Source organism: Maylandia zebra, linkage group LG5, assembly GCF_041146795.1.
Source record: "Maylandia zebra isolate NMK-2024a linkage group LG5, Mzebra_GT3a, whole genome shotgun sequence".
In the NCBI taxonomy this organism is placed as follows: Eukaryota; Metazoa; Chordata; class Actinopteri; order Cichliformes; family Cichlidae; genus Maylandia; species Maylandia zebra.
Window position 1 is genome coordinate 19,637,729 of NC_135171.1, and position 19,866 is coordinate 19,657,594.

The 19,866-nt window shown below is 43.0% G+C and overlaps 2 protein-coding genes across 4 annotated transcripts; one reads left to right on the top strand and one right to left on the bottom strand.

Moving 5' to 3' along the window:
* The first annotated feature begins 1,112 nt into the window (after positions 1–1,112).
* Positions 1,113–14,208, top strand: LOC101477618 (transmembrane protein 198). Of its 3 annotated transcripts, XM_076883956.1 has the most exons (6): positions 1,114–1,717; positions 5,006–5,088; positions 11,511–11,756; positions 11,942–12,517; positions 12,838–12,986; positions 13,104–14,208. In XM_076883956.1, exons 3-6 carry the CDS (start codon positions 11,609–11,611, stop codon positions 13,251–13,253), a joined length of 1,023 nt encoding a protein of 340 aa, XP_076740071.1. In that variant the 5' UTR covers positions 1,114–1,717; positions 5,006–5,088; positions 11,511–11,608; the 3' UTR covers positions 13,254–14,208. The 3 variants fall into 3 exon arrangements, with proteins under 3 accessions (XP_012773037.1, XP_076740071.1, XP_004545053.1); XM_012917583.4 differs by lacking the exon at positions 5,006–5,088 and having other exon boundaries at positions 1,113–1,717; positions 12,838–12,915; XM_004544996.5 differs by lacking the exon at positions 5,006–5,088 and having other exon boundaries at positions 1,115–1,717.
* On the bottom strand, positions 13,718–17,972 carry mmp19 (matrix metallopeptidase 19). Its single transcript, XM_004544998.4, has 9 exons — positions 17,756–17,972; positions 17,490–17,575; positions 17,202–17,332; positions 16,506–16,718; positions 16,173–16,418; positions 15,879–16,004; positions 15,536–15,700; positions 15,314–15,441; positions 13,718–15,217 (listed from the first exon to the last, which is right to left on the bottom strand). Exons 1-9 carry the CDS (start codon positions 17,861–17,863, stop codon positions 14,987–14,989), a joined length of 1,434 nt encoding a protein of 477 aa, XP_004545055.3. The 5' UTR covers positions 17,864–17,972; the 3' UTR covers positions 13,718–14,986.
* Between the last annotated feature and the right edge of the window lie 1,894 nt (positions 17,973–19,866).

Sequence of the window (19,866 nt, forward strand, 5' to 3'; positions counted from 1 at the left end):
CTCCAGTCTTTGGGTCAGCTTTTGCAATTGAAATTTGCTATCGGTTATACAAAATAGACATGGCTGTCCACATATTTTTATACACAGCCGTTTTTTGGGGGGTTTTTTGCATTTGGTACAGAAGTATATTTTGATATTTTTCATAAAAAAACCCCATTTCATTTCATTTAGTGGGCTGCATGCTGAACTTAGAGCAGCAGTCCCCAACCCCTGGGCCACGGACGGCTACTGGTCTGTGAGTCATTTGGTACCGGGCCGCGAGAGTTGAGACTTTGGTGTGAAATGTATGGTTTTCAGGGTTGGTATCGTTTTTTTTCGTTAACTCGGTTTTCCTGGGTCTTTTCACGTGTGTTATGAATAAATCTTCTTTTTTTCGGTACCGGTACTAGTTTTATTTTGTTGTCTTTATCCACGACACCTTAAAGGCCGGTCCGTGAAAATATTGTCGGGCCGTGGCGCAAAACAGGTTGGGGACCACTGACTTAGAGGACAGAAACCAAGTATCGATCTTATAGCACTAGTATCAGTCCGATACTATCGACATTTGGATCGTTCCACCCATCTCTACCACAAATGGGCAGAACATGCAAAGTCACAAGGCCCCCAGGCTGTACTGGAACTCAGTACCTAGTGTGCACTGACAGTGCTAACAACCACTGTGCTGGCCAAACTGAGGTTATTTCAGAGTAAATATAACCCCTCCCCCCTAGTCTTGTTTTTTGCCCCCCCCCCCCCCCCCCCCCCCCCCCCCACACACACACACCCTGTCATCTCATTAAGAAAAAATCCTGGATACGCCCCTGTAATTGTAACTAATTCAAACAAATAGTCCTGCTAAGTTGGTTTAGTTAGTTGGTTTAAATGCCCCATAAATCCATAGTAAATGATTTATTAGGCATTCTTTGTCACTTATAAACCCTTTGCAAAGGTTGTCTAAATATGAACTCCCGTTTAGCGTGTCCTTTAAAACCCACTACTCTGTAATCTATATGCAGTACGTGTACGCTGTTGTCTCTCTTACATTCACATGAACCCCCCCCCTCAGGTGCAGCCACAGTAAAACGTTGAGCTGGGCCCCACTACCCTCCCACTCTCTTTCCCCCTCCCTCCCGCTTTTCAACGGCCAAACTGCCGAGGCTGGATGCAGATAGAGAGGGGATTAGCTCAGGGTGGGGGATAGAGGGAGAACTTTTTTCCCTCTTTTGTGTTTTTTTAAGTGTCGTTTATTTCAGTGTGAAGAAAAGAAGAGGGGAGGTGTGTGTGTGTGTTTGTGTGTGTGAAAGAGAGGGAGGACTGGTAAGATTTTCCAGAGAGGTGGACTGAGACGGAAACTGAACATTTTAGTTTGAAAGTTGGGTCGGAGTGACCGAGGCTCTACCCGGAGAATGGAAGCGAGCTGAAGGTCCGCACATCTGCAGTCGGAGCCTTTCTTTTTCTTTCTTTTTCTTTTTCTTTCTTTCTTTCTTTCTTTTTTTTAAGAGATTTGCATAAGGAAAGGCAGGGACGGGGAGCAAGACCATGCAGCCGCTGCTGTCGGGTTAGTGGAGCTTGTGAGTTAGGGGAAGAAAAAAGGAAGAGCCTGAGGAGAGAAAACCGGTTTTCCCTTGAATCCTACCGCCGCTGCTTTTGTGTTTTTGAATGGTTGGCTGCCTTTCCTGCCTGACAGGGCCGAGTGTCACAGAAAAGTTTGAGGCTTCAGCAGCTCACGGGCGCGTCGGTAAGTTTGTAACTTTAACTTTAGGCTAACTTAAAACATATTTGTGTGTGTGTGTGTGTGTGTGTGTGTGTGTGTGTGTGTGTGTGTGTGTGTGTGTGTGTGTGTGTGTGTGTGTGTCGTCCACAATGCCAGCCTACTCTGGATGTCATCTGCGGTGTTAAGTGTGTCAGTGGATATCTGAATTCAGTTAACAGCCGTATGGAGACAATAGCCGCATATATTCCACTGATAGAGCTGTTGATGGCTGATTATAGTTGAATCCAGATCCTGACTGATCGATGCCAAGCTCTACAGCTGCTCCTCTTTTAAAGTTTTTTAAACTTGAGGCACGTAATGCAACTTATCCCGGAGCCTTTGGGCGCAAAGACGTAATGATCCGGGATAATGCAGGCTTTTTGTGTGCGCACTGAACCGGACACTTACACCAAAGTCCCACAGTAATGTGCTTTAATCAGTGGAGGCTAACAACTCAATGTTAGTTATGCTGAAGTTGTGTGTGGGGGGAGAAATAAAAGTCAAGATCTTAGTTGAAGTTATCAACCGCTGCTGATTTGTGCTTTTAATCCGGGTTTTATGTGAGAGCCACAGGTGGTTTGTAACAACACCCTACCTTCTTTTGTATCCACCCAGCGTGCATTCAAGGATAACTATATAGTTACATCTTTTTATGTCTGTGGATGGCGTGCAAAGAGCCCTGCCCTGTGGTTCTGCTGTGTGATCCAGGGTAGGAGTGCCTCTTGGTTTTTCTGGGCAGTATGATGACAACCTTCAGGTCCCGTCTTTACTGGGGGACCACAGTCTGCAGTTACAGCCCCTCCGTGCACCCCCCGCCATCTACACGACCTTCTCCCTCAGCCTGCACCAGATGGTTTTAAAAACTCCTTTGAACAGGCTGAGAGGAAGCCCTTCCCTGCTTTGGGGAAGGAGTAGAAGGAAGCGCGAAGCGCAGGGGCTGATGAAAGTCAGTCTGCAGATGTCAGCGTGGATGCATGGGTCTCGGTTTTTGTCTTTTTGATGTTAGTAAAATATGCTTGCTCATCTAAAATCACTGAAACACAAGGTGACATTTCAGAAAAATGTCAAACACTCTTTGGAGTGAGTGTATGCACATTTAAATCTTTAACTTGACATCTCGGTAGGACGTAGATTACAGTCTGTGTTGTTACATTTTTTCTCTCAAAGTGACCACAGGCTGGTTTTTATTCTTCTGACTAAAGCATTGACTTGCTGCCCGTCTTTATTTATCTGCAGTTTCAAACCTATATGAGACATGTTTTTGCTAAAGATGGAATATCTAAGTTAAATGTCCAAATGCAATGTCTTACAGCACATTGCCAAGTAACATTTAAGCAACAAGAAACACAAATACACTTGTACATCCAAAATGCTGTTGGATGATGATTATTTAGAAAAGTTCACCTCTGAAATTTTCAAGACATATGTGTTAGTGTGTCAGGCCACATGCTTGACCCCAGTACTCTGTACCCGTGACTCCCTCAGCTGCTAGGAAACTACAGCAAAGGTGTATTTCTGAAAACTTCAGTACTAAAGTAAGGCAAAAATGCAGAGTGCAATTTAAATAGATGTGGGCTAAATGGACCTTTACACGCACACAAATATTTATGGCCAAAATGCTGATTTAAATCATTTGACAACATGTACATTTTCCCATGCAACTGTGTTACATAACGACAACGTAAAACATCAAATGCAATGGAATCAGGTCAAATAAAATGTACCTGATTGGTATACATTTAGTTTATGTCAGTCATGTTTTCCTAAATGATTAATTATATGAGAAAATAAACCCTCGATTTTATATATTTCAGTTAGATTTTATTCAAAATTATTGCTTTACATTTACGAGGGCAAAGAATGAGCACTTGAAGCTACAAGCCTCATTCACCCATTCACATACACATTCACCAAGCTTTTTATTCTATGGCTAGGCGCCTTATCTAACATTCACACACACACTTACACTCCGATGAATGAGGGGCAACCCAGGGCTCGGTATATATTGTGTCTTTGCTACAGTGCAGAAAAAAAAACTGCATTTCATCACGTTTTCATCAATTTTCTTTCACTCTAACCGTTGTCCTTTGTACTGATACGAAGCTAAACTGAGTGTTACATGTAGCTTTTAAAGAAGTAAAGACCATAATTTTGAAGGGGGTTCTTCTTCCTGTTAAAAAGGAGATTTTCTTTCCCACAGTCTTCAAGTGCTTGCTCATAGGTGCTCATTGGATGGTTGGGGTTTTCCCTGTATTATCGTATCGTAGGGTCTCTATCTTTTAATATAAAGTGCCTTGAGGCAGCCATTATTGTAACTCGGAGCTGTATAGTTTGAATTGAATTGAACTGAATTCTCTAACATCCAAAAACTATTTAAAGTACTCTGTGCTATAGCTGTGACATGAGGGTGGTGCTGGGTTGGGGGGGAAATGAAGGACGTGTGATATTTTCGGCTTGTGACGGCGCTGTAGGGGGTACAATTATTGCAGGCTGGAATTATACAGAGAGGGTTAAAGGCCTGCTCTAAATGACAGAGCTGCATTGGAAGTGCTGCAGACGTACTGTATATAGACACAGCACTAGAGGTCCGAACCACTGCTGTGTTACGCTCTGACGTCCCTTCCTCTGTACTGGGCTTTCTTTACATTTCAGTGAGTGGCCTTTTTTCAAAGTTTCATGATTGGAGGTTATATTTAGACTCCGGCCTGGATGTCATTGTTCATCAGCCGCTTATATTATCTCATACACTGCCACGCTGGCGCTAACATATGGACATCAGACTCCACCACACAGCCTGCTAAACGCTGCTCCCCCACCACAGACGTTAATAGAGCGTTTGTGAACCCGCCCCTCCTTACAGCACATACGGTGCACTCACAGTGGTAACTTACCACAGCACAGTTGATGAATGTACATTACACGTTAGTATATTTTCACTGTGTTAATGACCTTTTTCTCTGAGGTACAGTATACACTCATGCACCACTGACATGTGACTCTCTTCAAAAGGCTGCTCATTGTATATCAGATTTTTTTATGCCTCTTTATGAATAGCTCTCTAAGGATCTCTTTTATTGAGGTGAAAATCAGGCAAGCATGAAATGGAGAGATTAAAGAGCAGGAAAAAAGTTAGATTGCTGCTCATATAAAAAAAAAGGGAGCCATAAGTGGATGTAATTGGGACCCAGGACTACAGGGGAAATGATTTTGCAGTGAAAATATAAACTTGACTGAATTAGAAATTCAACTAGTGGCTCTCTTATTGTCTTGCAGAGTACACGAAAATACTGCCAATGTGCATTTCCATACCTCAGGGTGATGACCTAATTCAGGGACCTCCCACTGTGGAAAATGAGGTTGGTTTTTTGACCTGGGTCAGTTTTGGGAGGCAAATAGAAGAAATTGTTTAACTTGAACTCAGCATTTAAGAGACTGTGGTCACAAGGCAGTTTATTATCCCCTCTGAACTGTTTGGTTAAAGGCATCGATTGCACTGAGTTTTGTGACATTTCTTTATAGACAGATGTACGGATCCCTGCGTGTGTAGGTATCTCTTTAGTATAGATCAGGACCACGAGGCAGAGAACACATGAAGAACTTTAAAGTGAGGGGGGGAGTTGCAGGTCAGATTTGTGCAGTGAAAAATTAGGTTTATGTTGATGTCGTAGTTCACATGCGGCCCTAAAACGGCTCTTGAAAGTTTGGATTGATATGTGGAAAGTTGTTAAAAACAAGTTGTTGTTAATTCATGTACAATGGAGTGAAAAAACACAGAGAGACCTGAGTTACCTACGCCTCAACAGCTTTGAAAAATGCTGCTTTTTAAAGGTTTTGAACCAAATAGCTTGCCCCTAGTTTTATAGCTCAGTTTATAAATCTCTGTGTGTATTGTGTGTTTAGTTTTTTGGCACTTAGTAATCAGAATGAATAAATAAAAGGACCACAGCCAAGAGTTTGTGACAGCTACTAATCTGTTTTCATACACGGATGCATATGAAGAAGAAATGCAAAGCCCGCAGGGACTCAAAGTCTGGTCAAAGTGAAAACTGACTGTCATGTGGTGCTTTGTTCGTTATGTAAGTTCTTAGCATACAAACATGGCAGTAGCTATGCAAAAAACCCTTCTGAAAGTAGCCACAATCACGTAAGCTGGGGCATTATGACATAATTGAAAGTGTTATGTGTAGCTTAGCCCATGAGCCAGATAGATTACCAGCTTATTAACGCTGCATCATAAGGTTGCCTATCCTGCAACTTCCTAATGGTCAAATTTCTCAGGTGAAATGGTTTCTAAAGACACTGCTAGTTTTTTGACTTCCAGGTAGTTGTTTTTCCTCAGCTTTGTGTGTTGATAATCCAGCTCTTTGATAGCCTTTTTGGTCCATGTCACAAACACAGGGGGTCAGTTCCTGCTGAAACCTGATGTTCCACTTCCTCATGTGGTCCTCAGTTTCCTGCTACGGCGAGGCAGGAAGCTCAGCAGTGGGTCATTTGAAGTCTTGCTCTGTCTGAGTTAAAGCAGATGTTATTTTGATAAGTTTTGTGCTTAGCACAATATGTATTATCATATTTAAAGACCCCAGCTGTGACATTAGTTCGCTTTATTCACATTTTTATTTTCTTGACTCAGTCTTCCAGCTGGTTGGGGTCTTCACCTTGAGGAGACATAATTTATACCAACAACTGTTGAGACCCCAGTGCATCTCGCATTCTTGGTAGGGTCTTCCAAGTGAAGCTGTCAGACGGCCAGGCCATAGCTCTGCAGGTTTTTCAGTTCTCAGCTGGCCCCGGCCGTCAAGTCGGAGAAACGCTCCCAGAATCTTTGGCTGTGCTCGCGCACGCCCACCCCCTTGATTAAACACACCCGCATTAGCTATGTGGGGAACTTTTAGTCAGCCTTGTCTGTTCCAGCAGCTGAGCACTCAAATCTGTGCTGTTCAGGACAGCACCCCGCTGGGTGTGTTCAAGGGGAGGATACCCAAGGACAACACGTTATTCCAATAGCGCTGCAGCTGATACTGAGTGTGAGCTCAGTGAGCTTTGTAGAAGGGATCTGAATTATTACTTGTTCATTGTGTTTTAACAGTGCAGAGGTAGACAGGACACAAAGAAGGGAGGGAAATGAAGTGCAAAAGAGTTATTAAACTGTACAAGCTGCATTTCACAGTAATTTCAGGGCACTTTATGTTGTAAAGTATAAACCTTCCAATGGTGCAATATCCCAAAGAGAAATGGAACTATTTTCTGTTTTCAGCTGGAAGAAATCTGCAGCAAAAGCAGACTTGGGAGCGGCCGATCCAGCTCAATGGAGACAAAACAGAAGAGACTAGAGAAAATACAATAGAGACTACAACAGAGAGAGAAGACAAAGAGGAAAAAGATAAAATTATGGGAGGGACGACATAATGACATGCAGCAGAGGCGCAGAAATTTATGGAGCCAGAAAGAAGCAAAGCTCAGGGCATTCATGATATGAGATTCTCCAGTAAAAACTAAATTGATTGAGCAATAACTGTAAGTGTGATCAGTACAGAAACTTTCAGGCCTGTTCATAAAAGGAGCTACACTGTCTGCCTCAGTAAGACTTTTTAAAACTGAAGGAACCAAAAACCTGCACTCTGAGGTGCTTTAAAGGGTTAAAAGCTATTGTGGACTTTACTGTGTGAACTAATGAAGGGAAGCTACAGAAATCTGATTCGTGTTGCTAATTCCTCATTGTACTCACACTGCAACACTTTGGATTAGCTGATGGTTTGTCACAGCGGAGCTTCTGGCAGTTTTTGGGATGTTTTATCTAAGAAGCAACAGATGCATGGGCCTATTTTTGAGTGGCAGTTTGAGACACATGGTAAGCATTTATAAGAATACTTATATGAAGGGCATTTTCCGGCCTTGTTTTCTAATGAGTTACTTTCATTGATGACGCATGGCCTAATTCAAAGTATGTAAACAAGGTGCCAGCAGCAGCTGCAGCAGCAGCATTATATCCAGTGATACAGCGAATATCAAATGTAAGCACAGAAGTAGCTTTGGGTAGTTTTCCCCCCCAGAAAATCTAGTAAAGTAAACTTATAAAATACGTACTTAACACTTACTAAAGTAACTTAACCTTGTAGCGCTGCACACCACGGTCGCATGATTACACTGAAAATTGTTGTCTACCTCTGACGTCAAGCTTTTTAACCTGTTGCTTAAAGCCCTTGTTTTCCACCGTGTAAGCACAGCAATAATTTCCATTCACCGCTTGCTCTTCCTGTCATGCGGGGGGATAGTAAATAGCTCGTCCTCACTCATTCTTATTCTGCTCAGGCTACGGGCACGAATGCCCTAAAATCCTGATGCGTTTCTCTGTTGTTAGACCCTCCATGAGGAAGGGTAGGTGTTATACTTCACCTTAAATGTAGATTTAAGGTTACGGGTGATTTGTTTGTTTTTTTTGCATTATAGGAAGACAAGGTAAAATTTTATTTGACCTCTTTATGTCTTTATATAAATAAAATAAGGAAAATTTAAAAAGAGGCTTTTCTTATGAAAGGTTTTTAGAAAGGCCCATTTTTGTCCAACTACACCCAAGCTCCCCCTGGCTGGTGGTCCTGTGTATGTGTTGGTGTCTATTATTAGCTTATCTAGGTGTCATATTTTGAAAATTTCCCAAATAGCTGCTGTAAAACTAACGAATTTCACTTTAATTTCCACTGAGTCGTCAGAATTGAATTCATTAACCTTTTTGCAGTACTTTGCTGCATGGGGGAAAACCAGTGATGCTACCTTCTGACTCAAAGCGCTGCCAGGCCAAAGTGCAGCCTCGGAGAGCTGCCTGTGTGGCTGCAGACTCAAAGTCTAGTTGACTTCTAATGAATCTGTTGCCAGGCAGCTTGTTGAAAATTCTGCATTGTAAGGTTTTTTTTTTTGGCGGGGGGGCTCCAGGGAGTTCAAGCGTTAAGACTGATAGCTCTGTCTTCCAGTTTAGGACCACCCTTCATCACTTACCAGCCGTCTGAAGGCAAATACTTGGCTCCCCTCTTAAAGCAAACGACTTGGGATGTAGCAGCGTCCTTGCTGCTGCGCTCAGTCATCTTTATGCGGTCTCGTTTTTCATTCGCATGGTTTCCTCCGAGTGCCACTAGAGGTCACAGCATGGGCCTCAGAGTCTTTGTTTTGCCCCATAATGGCTCTATTCTCCCACAGCGGCAATGACTCCCAAGGCTGCTACACATAAGACACCATTGTGACGAAAAGGGAGCATGAGGCAGAGGCATGGGAGTAAAACATGGGTGTATATGTGTGTGAAGCTGAGGCAGATTACTGTTAAAATCCTGCTGAAATATGAGCTGATCTCTAGTTTAAGAGTGAATTAAGTCATTATCTTAGCAGTTAAGATATGAGATCCAACAGTAACCAGATATGTGAGAGAAAGGAAGAGGCCTGGGTTGTTATTTCGTGTTAGCGCCGCCGCCGTCCTCCTGCTGTTTAACTAAACCTAATTAGAAGACGACAAAGTGTTCATTCAGAGTCGGGCCTGTGAGTGTAAATGTGGAATATTGTTAATGTGGAATAACAGGAATTACTATAAAAGTAATAATATTTAATAACGGCCCACAAATCTTCGTGGTAAACATTATTCAGGTTGGTGTTGCTGTAGTTGTTTAGAGCCAGTTACCTACCCAGGACTTTAGTCTTCTACTAATTTAAAGGAGTAACGATGCCTGGAATATGAAGAAGCCATCAAACTTGTAAAAACTGTTAAAAAAAAAAGAAGACAAAATTGAAGCAGCTGTTTCATATCAACACTGACCAGGTGTCATAATAACACCAGCTAATGCAAAGAGTCTTTGACACAAACCAGCTGGGTTTAACATTGAGTTGAGTGTACACTAAAAGTCAGCTCTATTCATAAATAAAGTGCATCAGCCAACTTTCTTCATTCAAATTCATTTGACACCTAAAGAGAGTCACGCATATACAAAACCTTCCCCTTCTCTCACATGACTGCACCTTTGGTAACACGAGGAGGGAGACCGTAGTACTTCCCCAGCCGGAGGTAAACAAAAGCCTCTAACAGTAAGGGATTTTTTCCCCTTCTAAACCTCTTTCACAACACACTGACGCGAACATCTGCTCGAAATTTAGTGCTTACTCTGAATTTTAGGAGGTAGCATTAACCCTTAATCATACAAAGAATGCAAAAATGTCGAAGAAAGACACTACCACCCTTTCTGCCCACCAGCTGTCATATTTGCACTGATCCACCAATGCTGCCCGGACCTCTGTGCATAGCTGCGTCCCAGAGCTGAGTATGGGCCTTCATTGTAAGCTGGCAAGGGCTGATGTGAAGATTATAGTCATGATTGTAAACAGAGATCTGGCCCGCAGCAGTCATTCTTGTTAGAAAAGTTTTTTTTCTCCTTTTTATTATTTGTCCTGCTGTAGTCAACAGAGAGCACAGCTTGGTTTCATTACTTTTTAAAAACAAACAAACATTTTTTTTGCAATCTTTCTATTTGCACAACAGCTTATTCCTTTTGGTTTACTGTTCCAATGAAGAAACTGACAAATAGGAGTCATTATAGTCTGAGAATGAGGTTTTTTATTATGAGAAAAGTAAGATATGCATATCTTTAAGTCATTAATCAGTTTTAAAATGCAGGGGAAGCCCAGCAGACTTGCACTGATCATGTATTTTTTCTTCTGTGACCCACAATTGGGACTTTGCAGTTTCAGTGACAGAAAGAAGAGGGGCAGAGAGGGAAAAAGGCAGAAGAACTGTGAGAGACTGCAAAAGAAAAGAGAAATTTCCAGTGGCCAGTTCATTTTTTCCATGTAAAGTCATTCTTAGGCAGGACATCCAAATTAGTCATTCTTCTGTCTGAGGAACAGATAGAAGAAGTGTGTAGAGTTAAAGAGAAAACAGCTGCAAGGTGGGGGAACTTCGATGTGAAACACGGTGAGGTAAAGATGGACAGAAAGAGAGGAGCTGGTTATTAAGGAGAAAAGGCAGCACCGAATGTTCCTGAGTGTCTCAAGTAGAAACGTGAGTTAGTTGTAATCGGATCTCAGCTGCGGTGAGCTCATACAGGAGTCCTGCCAGCAGCCTCAGAAAGAGCAGTCCACCCATAAGTCTTTAGCCCCACTGCAGCCCTCTGTGGCGATCTGCAGGCCTGCCAGCTTAAATAGCATATATAATCTTTTAAGAGTGCTTGTTGGTGCCCTTCCTCTGAAAAGAGATTATAACAGAGTAGAAGAGAAGGTGGTGGGGAAATATTAACAGTCGCCTGCAGTTACAAAAGTGGACTTCAGGCCAATTTAGCCCATAGATAAATCTGTGCCTTTGTTTTCCACGAAACGATTGGTGATTTATTTATTTATTTTAAGGAAAGGGTGAATTACTCAGGGGAGAGAAAATTAAAAACACAATCTGTTAGTGTTAAAAAAATTGGGTGTAGAAGAGTGGTTTTCATGAGACGGTAAAACGTGGTGAAGAAACATAATTCCTTTACCATGAAACCAGAGTTTGTTGACATATAAAAATTCCTTTTCAGGAAGATCTGAGCTTGCATATGAGCGGAGCGAGTGAATGAGATGTTTGACTGTAACATTTAGGGTTTTATTGAGTTGCAGTGAGAGTTGCACATACAGAGCAACATACAGATTTAACACCCTACTTTTGAATTACTTTATTTTCAGTGTTAATCAGCATTAAAAACGCTTCACTGATTAGGATACGGTCACCCTTTCTTAGGTTTCCTTGTTTTATCGGCACTTTTCTCTTCTCTTGCAGTCACACCTGCTCTGATGGACTTCAGATAACGCCCACAGCGGTCCCCGCCTTCCTTATCCTGACTTTCAGCCTGTCCCAGAGCCTCAAAGTTCAACACGATGACGGATCCCACTGGACTGAGCTCTGAGGGGGCAGGGTCAGCCATGGCAGATGCCTGTAGCTTGGAGATAGAGAGGAAGTATGATGTCATCCCTACTGTCATCTGCTCCATGTGTTGCCTGTTTGGAATCATCTACTGCTTCTTTGGTGAGGATCTCTGCTGGCTTACAGAATTTGAAACTTGGGGCAACATGAGACTGCAGGCGCACGTGCAGTCTGCTGTTTTTATCTTCTGGTCATATATTGGCCTAACTTCATTTTTAGTTTCCTTCCAGTTCTTCATTCTCTAATTTCCTCACTACACGTCTCTCCTGTGTGCCCTCCTCCGCCAGGTTACCGGTGTTTCAAAGCTGTCATGTTCCTGTCTGGCCTGATGTTTGGCTCGGTCATCATTTTCTTGCTGTGCCACAAGGAGCACGTGCTGGACACGCAGCTGAGCGTCGAGGCCAGCGCGGGCATCGGCCTCGGTATAGGCCTCCTGTGCGGCCTCGTCACTATGCTCGTGCGAAGCGTCGGCCTCTTCATGACGGGCCTGCTGCTCGGCTTCCTCCTGGCTCTCGCCGCCCTGCTGGTCACTCAGCAGTTCTACACACCTACCACACTGTGGGTGCCGCTGGGCGCTCTTCTGGGATCGGGCATGCTGTTTGCCGTGCTGACACTGCAGTGGCAGAAGATGTTCACCATGCTGTCCACCGCTGTGTTTGGGGCGGCCATCATGACAGTGTGTGCCGATTACTTTGTGGAGATGCTGGTTTTGGGAATGTACGTGTATGAATGCCTGCGCCTCACACCCGGACAGGCGCTCTGCTGGTACAGCTGGGTCATTCTGGGCATCTGGCCTGCTCTCAGCCTCATAGGAGTGCTGGTCCAGTGGAAACTGACGGACAACAGCTTCTCACACACAGAGGGTAAGCGTGGCGCTTTCATTCCTCCGATGAATCAAATCAAGCCAAGGCTTAAACTTAGCATCAAAGTATTCTCTCCGTATGAAAGCAAAGTTTGGCGATCACATCACATCTTCTGACCTTTTTGTGTGAAATCATTTAAATCTGAACTGCTGGAATTTTTCAAGCTTAGGTTTCCCGCATGAAGTGAAAATAGCAAACTTTTACTTTCACAAAATTAAATTTTTTTTTCTCATATTACTTTCATAAATATAGACTCACATTTTTCAAGCACGATTCACAATTGATAAAAGTTGCTCTCGAACTTTCCCTTCACCTCATAGTTGTCATCAGTCGGAGACAGAAGAGAGTCCAGCTGATGCGGATCCGAGAGAAAGACGCCAAGAAGCGACAGCAGGCAGGTGGGCAGGAAGGCACTTACCGCCGTAAACCCACCCCAGTGAAACGTTACGCTGGGGATCTACTGGCACCGGTCAGTGTGACAAACATGCCGCGTGCGGTAGCGATTAGACGTTAGACGCTGGACTTTTTTCTAGCTCTTTGTTCGCTTCGCTAATCTCTCTGTTTTTCTTCTTCTTCTTCTCCTCAGAGCTACCTGCAAAGTCTGCGGGACAGACAGATGGGCACCGGCACTTCCCTTAGCAGCGTGGGAACCGCCAACCACACCACGATCGACTTGGACTACGACACTGGCTCCACGGTGCCCCTCACAGCCACAACGCCAGTCGTCAGGGTCTGAGCAGCACAAACATAAGAAGGGACTACTTAATGCACTCTGGTTCTCCAACTGTGTCTTCCTAATGTAGAGTAGAAGTTAATAACTGCTCTTCTATCCATGGGGTGTTTGTCGCCCTTGAACTGATTTTCTCCTCAGTGGGTCGCAGGTGTTCAGCAAAACACAGCGCTGCTGGAGAATGTAAGAGGATGAGGCTAAAACCACTGCAACTTCTGTGTTTCACAGAGAAACACAAGAAAAACCCCAGACACGAACAAAAATAAAGGTCGACCATTTCCACTCTTCACTGAGCACATAACAGCCCAATGAGCCTCGAAGACAGATGTGTTTCTGTTCTGATAGTGAACATCACAAAGCAATGCTTGACATTACATGTACTGTACTTCAGAAGTTAGTCATCGCAATCAAGTGTCGTGTTATTACCTGTTTTACCCTTTTCCCGTCCGGTCGTAGGATTTTTTTTGGGGGGGGGGGGGAGGTCTTGTCATCACAGTAAATTTTATTTTGTGTATTTCTTCAGATGGAGTATGATGAAAAAGTGAAGTATAGGACCTGGCTGTGTGGAGTAAGACAAAGTGAAGTGAAAACTAAATGATGTGAGAGAGGAAAAAACCTTTTGCTGGGACCTTTAGCGGGATCTTCTAGCAGAACTCTAACAAATTCTGTGATCTTTCTGTTTTTGCAATGTAGCTCCCATCAGAATAAAATGGGCGGTGATTTAGAGTCCACTTTTTATAATTTAATTTATATAAAGTTCAAGTACCTTAGTAGCGCTAAGTAAAAAAAGAAGAAAAAACTAAACAAAAACAAAGCATGTTTGTTGTTGATCTGTAGATTTTTAAATAATTATCCAGATGTTGTTGGGATCTTTTTTTGCAGTGACTACACACGTGTTGCCCGAATCTGTAAATACCTGTTGATAGAAGTGTCAAAGATTAATAAATGTGTTTAATAATAAGCAGTTTTTAGTCGTCTCTTGAGTCGGGGGGGAGTTATTGAGACTGTTTGTCTCTCCGGGCTCTTAGCAACACTGCCGGCATTACTCACCAGATTTCTCATAGGCAATAAAGAGGTCATGGGGAGGATTTCCTACTCTGCAATTGGTTGGAGTTGCCATGGCGCTCGCACAGTTTTCTGATTTTTTTTCTTTGCAGACACAATGTGAGACAGACCGCCCTTTCATCACAGTAAATATTTTTTTCTGTCCTTTCAATGTGGCTGTGTGAGCAACTGTTGTGAAGATGCTGTGAGCAATCCGAGACGCAGTTTTATTGTTGATGTTATGTCTTGTTTATTCGTAGAAAATGATACATTTTCACTTTAAACAAGGGAACGAGTGAGTGTCTCGTGCTTTTCTCGCAGACCAGTGTTACTCATTGAACGCAATGAAGTCCATAAACACAACTGACCAGAAAGTGCACGTTCCCGTCATCGTATTACGTCTTACTGAGTGTATAGTGACAGCTAATCCAACACACATGTTAAATGGAAAAAACAAAAAACAAAACAGCTTTGATTTTTCTCAAGGATCATATAATACAAAAGTTTGCACAATCCTGCATTCAGAGACACACAAACACAAACCTGCTCTCGAGGGTACAGGTTCCCACACTAGCTTTTCCATTAATGTGGTCAGTGATTACTTACGATGAATTGCTGCTCTTGAGGTTAGGGTGGCTTGTAAATGCCCTGTGCTTCACACCTTTTGGTACCTGCTGCCCCCTGATGGTGGAGCACTAGCATCGCATCCAGCGTTTCTTCTTGCTCAGTGGATAGCCTCTCTCTGCTTTCAGCTGCTCATTCACTCGCCAGTAGTCGTCTCCCTTGAATATGTATATTTTGCCATTGGTCCAGGTGAAGGCTGCATGAGGAGCGGGTGGCACTCCAGTGAAGAGCATGCTGAGCGGCTTGGGGTAGAAAGTTAGGTCGTTGTATTTCAGCTCATCCCACTGCCAGTGCTCTGATCCCTACACAGGGTGACGGAAATAAAAAAACAAATGAGGCAATGAGGAATAGAAGGTGTGGATGTAGATGCATGTTTAAGTGCTTCTCTTCATAGCTACCTTAATGAAGACAAGCTTTTTGTTCTTCTTCAGATACAGGGCTGCATCGATATTAGGGGGAATCCTTTTCAGCTCTTTGGGGTAGCCGTAGTCCAGAACAAAACTGGTATACCTCCACACTTTATTGCCTGTGACCAGAAAGAGCACAAACCTTTTACGCTGACTATTCCGACCCAGAGAGCGGTGGGTAACTGAAGTGTAGCTTGACTGGACTAAAATTACCTTTTAAGAAATATGTCTTGTTGGTTCGCTGAGAGTACACAGCAGCATTTAGGTTTCCTGGGAGGCCTCTCCACAGTCTGTCAATTCTTATAGGTGGGTTGTGTCCCAGGTCAGAGATAGTCCACACATAATCACCACTAAAAGCAAAGGTTTTCTCCCAGGGACCTGATTGAACAAATAATAACAGCCATTCATGAGAAACGATCTGAATAACAAGATCTATTAACCCTTTTAACTCATGGTGACTTTGTAATCTTGGTATATTGAAGTTTCATTCTTTAAACTAATTTCGATGGCCTAATGTAAAGTTAGCTGGTCTAGCAAACACTGATCGATAACTTACCTAATATAATCGCATCCAGTGTTGCTGTGCAGGGATCAGGGATGTTCTCAGTCCCCTGGCTGCTCACTGTGGGAACCAGACTGTCTGGAGTTGTGGGACTGGCTAACGTGCTTATGATGCGTTTGCCTTAAACAGATAAGTTAAACATTTTAGGACGATTGCATGTTTTCTTATATGCAATCAGAGCCCAGAATCATCACCCTTAAACTGACAAATGTTGTATATGTGCAACATCGACAGCCCAGGTCCAGTAACAGCACCAATCATGTTGCAGGACCCCCTCGACACACTCACCGTATAGTGCCTGGATGCCATTCACGTCATCTGAGTGCAGCCTGAAGTTGACACGGTAACCAGAGTAGACCGGTGCCATCAGAGCGCTTCTGAACTGAGAGTGACCCAGGCCGAGAGCATGGCCAATTTCATGAGCAGCTACAATACGCAGATTAGTGCCATAATATGTTCCCTCAGTCCAGAACTCATCCTCATCAAAGTGGACAATACCCGATTCTGGTGACTCAGCATGGGCCAGTACATGACCTGCACCCAGAGCAAATAAACAGTCACAGTCCCAGCAACCCAGTCACAGACGACCTAGTGACACATGCATTTATAAACAAGACTTACCACGGCCATCAAATGGGACAGAGCAGAATCCATCTTTCTTATGGAAGGAGATCTTTATGTCGGCTCTGCCATAATCGACCTCTCTGAAGGTCAAAGCCGCCACATCGCTCCAGTACTTGAAGGCAGAACGGACGGCGTTCCTGACGTCTGACTTGATCATGTCAGGAGTGTAGTTGTAGATGCGATAGGTTAAGCTCCTTTTCCTCCAGCGGCCTAAAAGAGAAGAACATTTTGTTTCTAAGTCATCATAATGAAACCGAAATCAAGACTTTATGTACTTTATGCGTGGAGAGTTGGGTGGTTGAAAATGCATTTTGTCAGCTCCTCAAGTAGAGTGGATGAATTTGAAACTGCATGGAAAAGCCTGTTTCAGGAGTGTGTTTAAACTAACGTCATAGCTGTTGCCTTTAAAGATCCAGCTTTTTAATGCTAATCTGCAGCTGTAACAAGTTAACAAACGAGTACTAAATCATACTATACCCGGTCATGACAGCTTGTCTTGTGTAATATACATATATTCTTAACTGTAAAGCCTCAGGATACTAGAAACACTGATGTCTTGCTGCTCGTGGTTTTATGAAACTAAAAAAACTAAACAAACCAAAATAATCAGGAAATTGTGACACTGGCTGGGTATTTTGTATAACAGTTGCAAGTAAATGTTAAAACCACCGATGTACACAATTTGCTTCTCACCCATCACTCTGTACTTGTGAAATTTCTTGTTGAAAGGATCCTCCAAACCACAGCGGGGCTGGTTCATCACTTCCAGTGTGGCTTCATCTAACTCTCCAGTAGGTGGCAGATCATTCACTCTCTGGAAGACACTGATGAATACAAGGAAATCAAATATCTGTAAAGTAATGGAAAAAAAACACTCCACCCCACATCCTGTGTAGGGAGTATCGCTCTAACAGATCCTGATCTAACAGCAGATGTTACTGGAAGTGTGTTCTCTGTAGAAATAGCAATAATCTACTTTACCTGAGGCCTTCAATGACCTCCTCTAGGTAACGAGGGTCCAATGTATCGATGGGCTCATTCAGGTAGCCGTACTGCCTCAAATAAGCCTGTGCATGTGTGAGAAAACAACAAAGCTGTCATGTGCGACCACGATAAATCAACTAATTTGGCAGGAAAATAAAGAGACATCTATAAACACATCATAAGGACTCTCTGATTAGATAAAGTAAAAAGGTCTGCTTTTAGAGAAGTTTTCAAACAAGTCACAAAACGACCTGCCATCTTACCGTTGCTTCACTGAACTCCGTCCATGGTACCACTGCGCAAAATACTCCTTTGAGGCTGAACACCGGCAGCAGCAGCACCAGCAGCAGTCCTTTGTGCTCCATAATCATCCTCAGATTTAGATTTCACAGCCGGTGCTCCGGAGACGTGCTCAGCGGAGTCCCACAGCAGACTCTTTGTTCTCTTGGCGCTCCAGCGGTTTTTAACTCGTCCGGCGCATGAGTCAGCCCCGCAGCTGTGATGATCCACCTCTGAAGAATGAGGATTACAAGAGCAGCCAGTTGACCTACTATCAACATGTCTGCTGTTAAATTGTACAGCTGTCAGGGAAGACCGAAAGCCCCCCCCCCCGCCTGCATGCTCTACACATAAGATGTAGTAAATGTTACAGTAGTGTGGGTTTAGTTTGGTCTTTTTATGAGCTGGTGGAGAGAGGGCCTTCTTCCTGAACATAGCAACACTGATATATCACTATCCAGGATTACAGCAGAGTTGTTCATTCCTTAACACATGACTGGAGTTCAGGTATGGGCCTAAACCACAGGATTTGCCCTGCCCTCTGTTTTCACATTCCTGTCACCCCCACACCTGTATTACCTGGAACAGATATCTTTAATACACAAACAGATAAAAGCTTTAGTATTTCCATTTGTGGAACAGTATTCTTAGTGGACCTGCATTTTATTTTATTTTTTTCCCCATTTTTTAAAAATGTTGTTTTGTGATTCTCCTTATTGTCTTTAATTTCACAAATAAGAAAAAATATACTGTCACAGCTGCGGCGGCAGTCGTGTGGGGTTGAAGGGAAAGGGACCCAATCGGGGGCACTGACGATGCAATGAGTGAGCTTTATTTACATGAGGTGATAATACAGACAGAGCAGAGATGGGACAGACGGGAACTAAGAACAAACCTAAACTCGGACAATCTAACAAACAAATCTGAATCCGTAACTGACAGGAAAACATACAGGGTGGAACACGGGATGACACGACACAGGAAGAAACACGGAGGAAACAGACGGACCAGTAACAAGCAGAAGAAAACACAGGGCTTGTATACACACAGGAGCAATCAGGGAATGGGAGACAGGAAGGAAACAAAGCCGGGAGAAATCAGAACTGACAAGACAAGGGGAAGCAAAACCAGACACACTACACACAGGACAGGGACCATCAAAGTAAAACAGCAAATACAACAGGTATGAACAAACACGAGCTTAACACAAGACATCAGACATGGCAACAGGGAGGGAACACAGAGACGTGGGAGCAGCAAAGGCACAGAGACACAGAACAAAAGGAGCTCAAAAATACAAAACAAATATCAAACGTCAGAACAAGAAAATCCTAACAAGAATTAACCTGAAACATAAGATAATAATCAAAACCACTGAGTCCACAGACTCAGCACCATGACATTTACAATAAAATGCTCTGAGTGTTCAAGTAAGGCAGAAAGGTGCGATATAAAAACCAGTCCTCATGATCAAGTCCTCATGTTTAGTTTTGCCTTTGGTTTCGATTTCTTCTGCTGCATGTGTATCTTTTTCAGGTTTTTTTGTACAACTCCACTTCAAACTACAGAACTTGAGATTGTGTATAAAATGTAAATAAAAACATATTGCAATGATTTGGAAATCTCAGAAATCCATATTTTACCTACAATAGAACTTAGAAAACAAATCAAACGGTTAAAATAAGACATTTATGATTTCAAGAAAATATGAGCTCATTTTTAATTTGATGGCAGACACACATCTCAAAAAAGAGGGACTGTCTAGCTGATAACAAGGTTCTTGACCTCCATCAAAAGCCTACATCTCTGATGGTAAAAGGGTCCATTAGTTCCTTTGGAATTGACAGATTACATCTGGAAATCTGGAAAGACACCGTCAATGCTGAAAGCCATGTACAGGATTTAGAGCAACATGTGCTCATTTATTCATATGATGTCTTTTTCAGGAAGCTAATGCTAAACAACATACTGCATTACTATTAAAACAGTATGGCTTCATAATAGTAGAGTCTGGGTGCTGGCCTGCATGCAGTGCAAACCTTTCATCAACTGCAAACATCTGGAGCACCATGAAATGAAAACCATGACCAAGAAG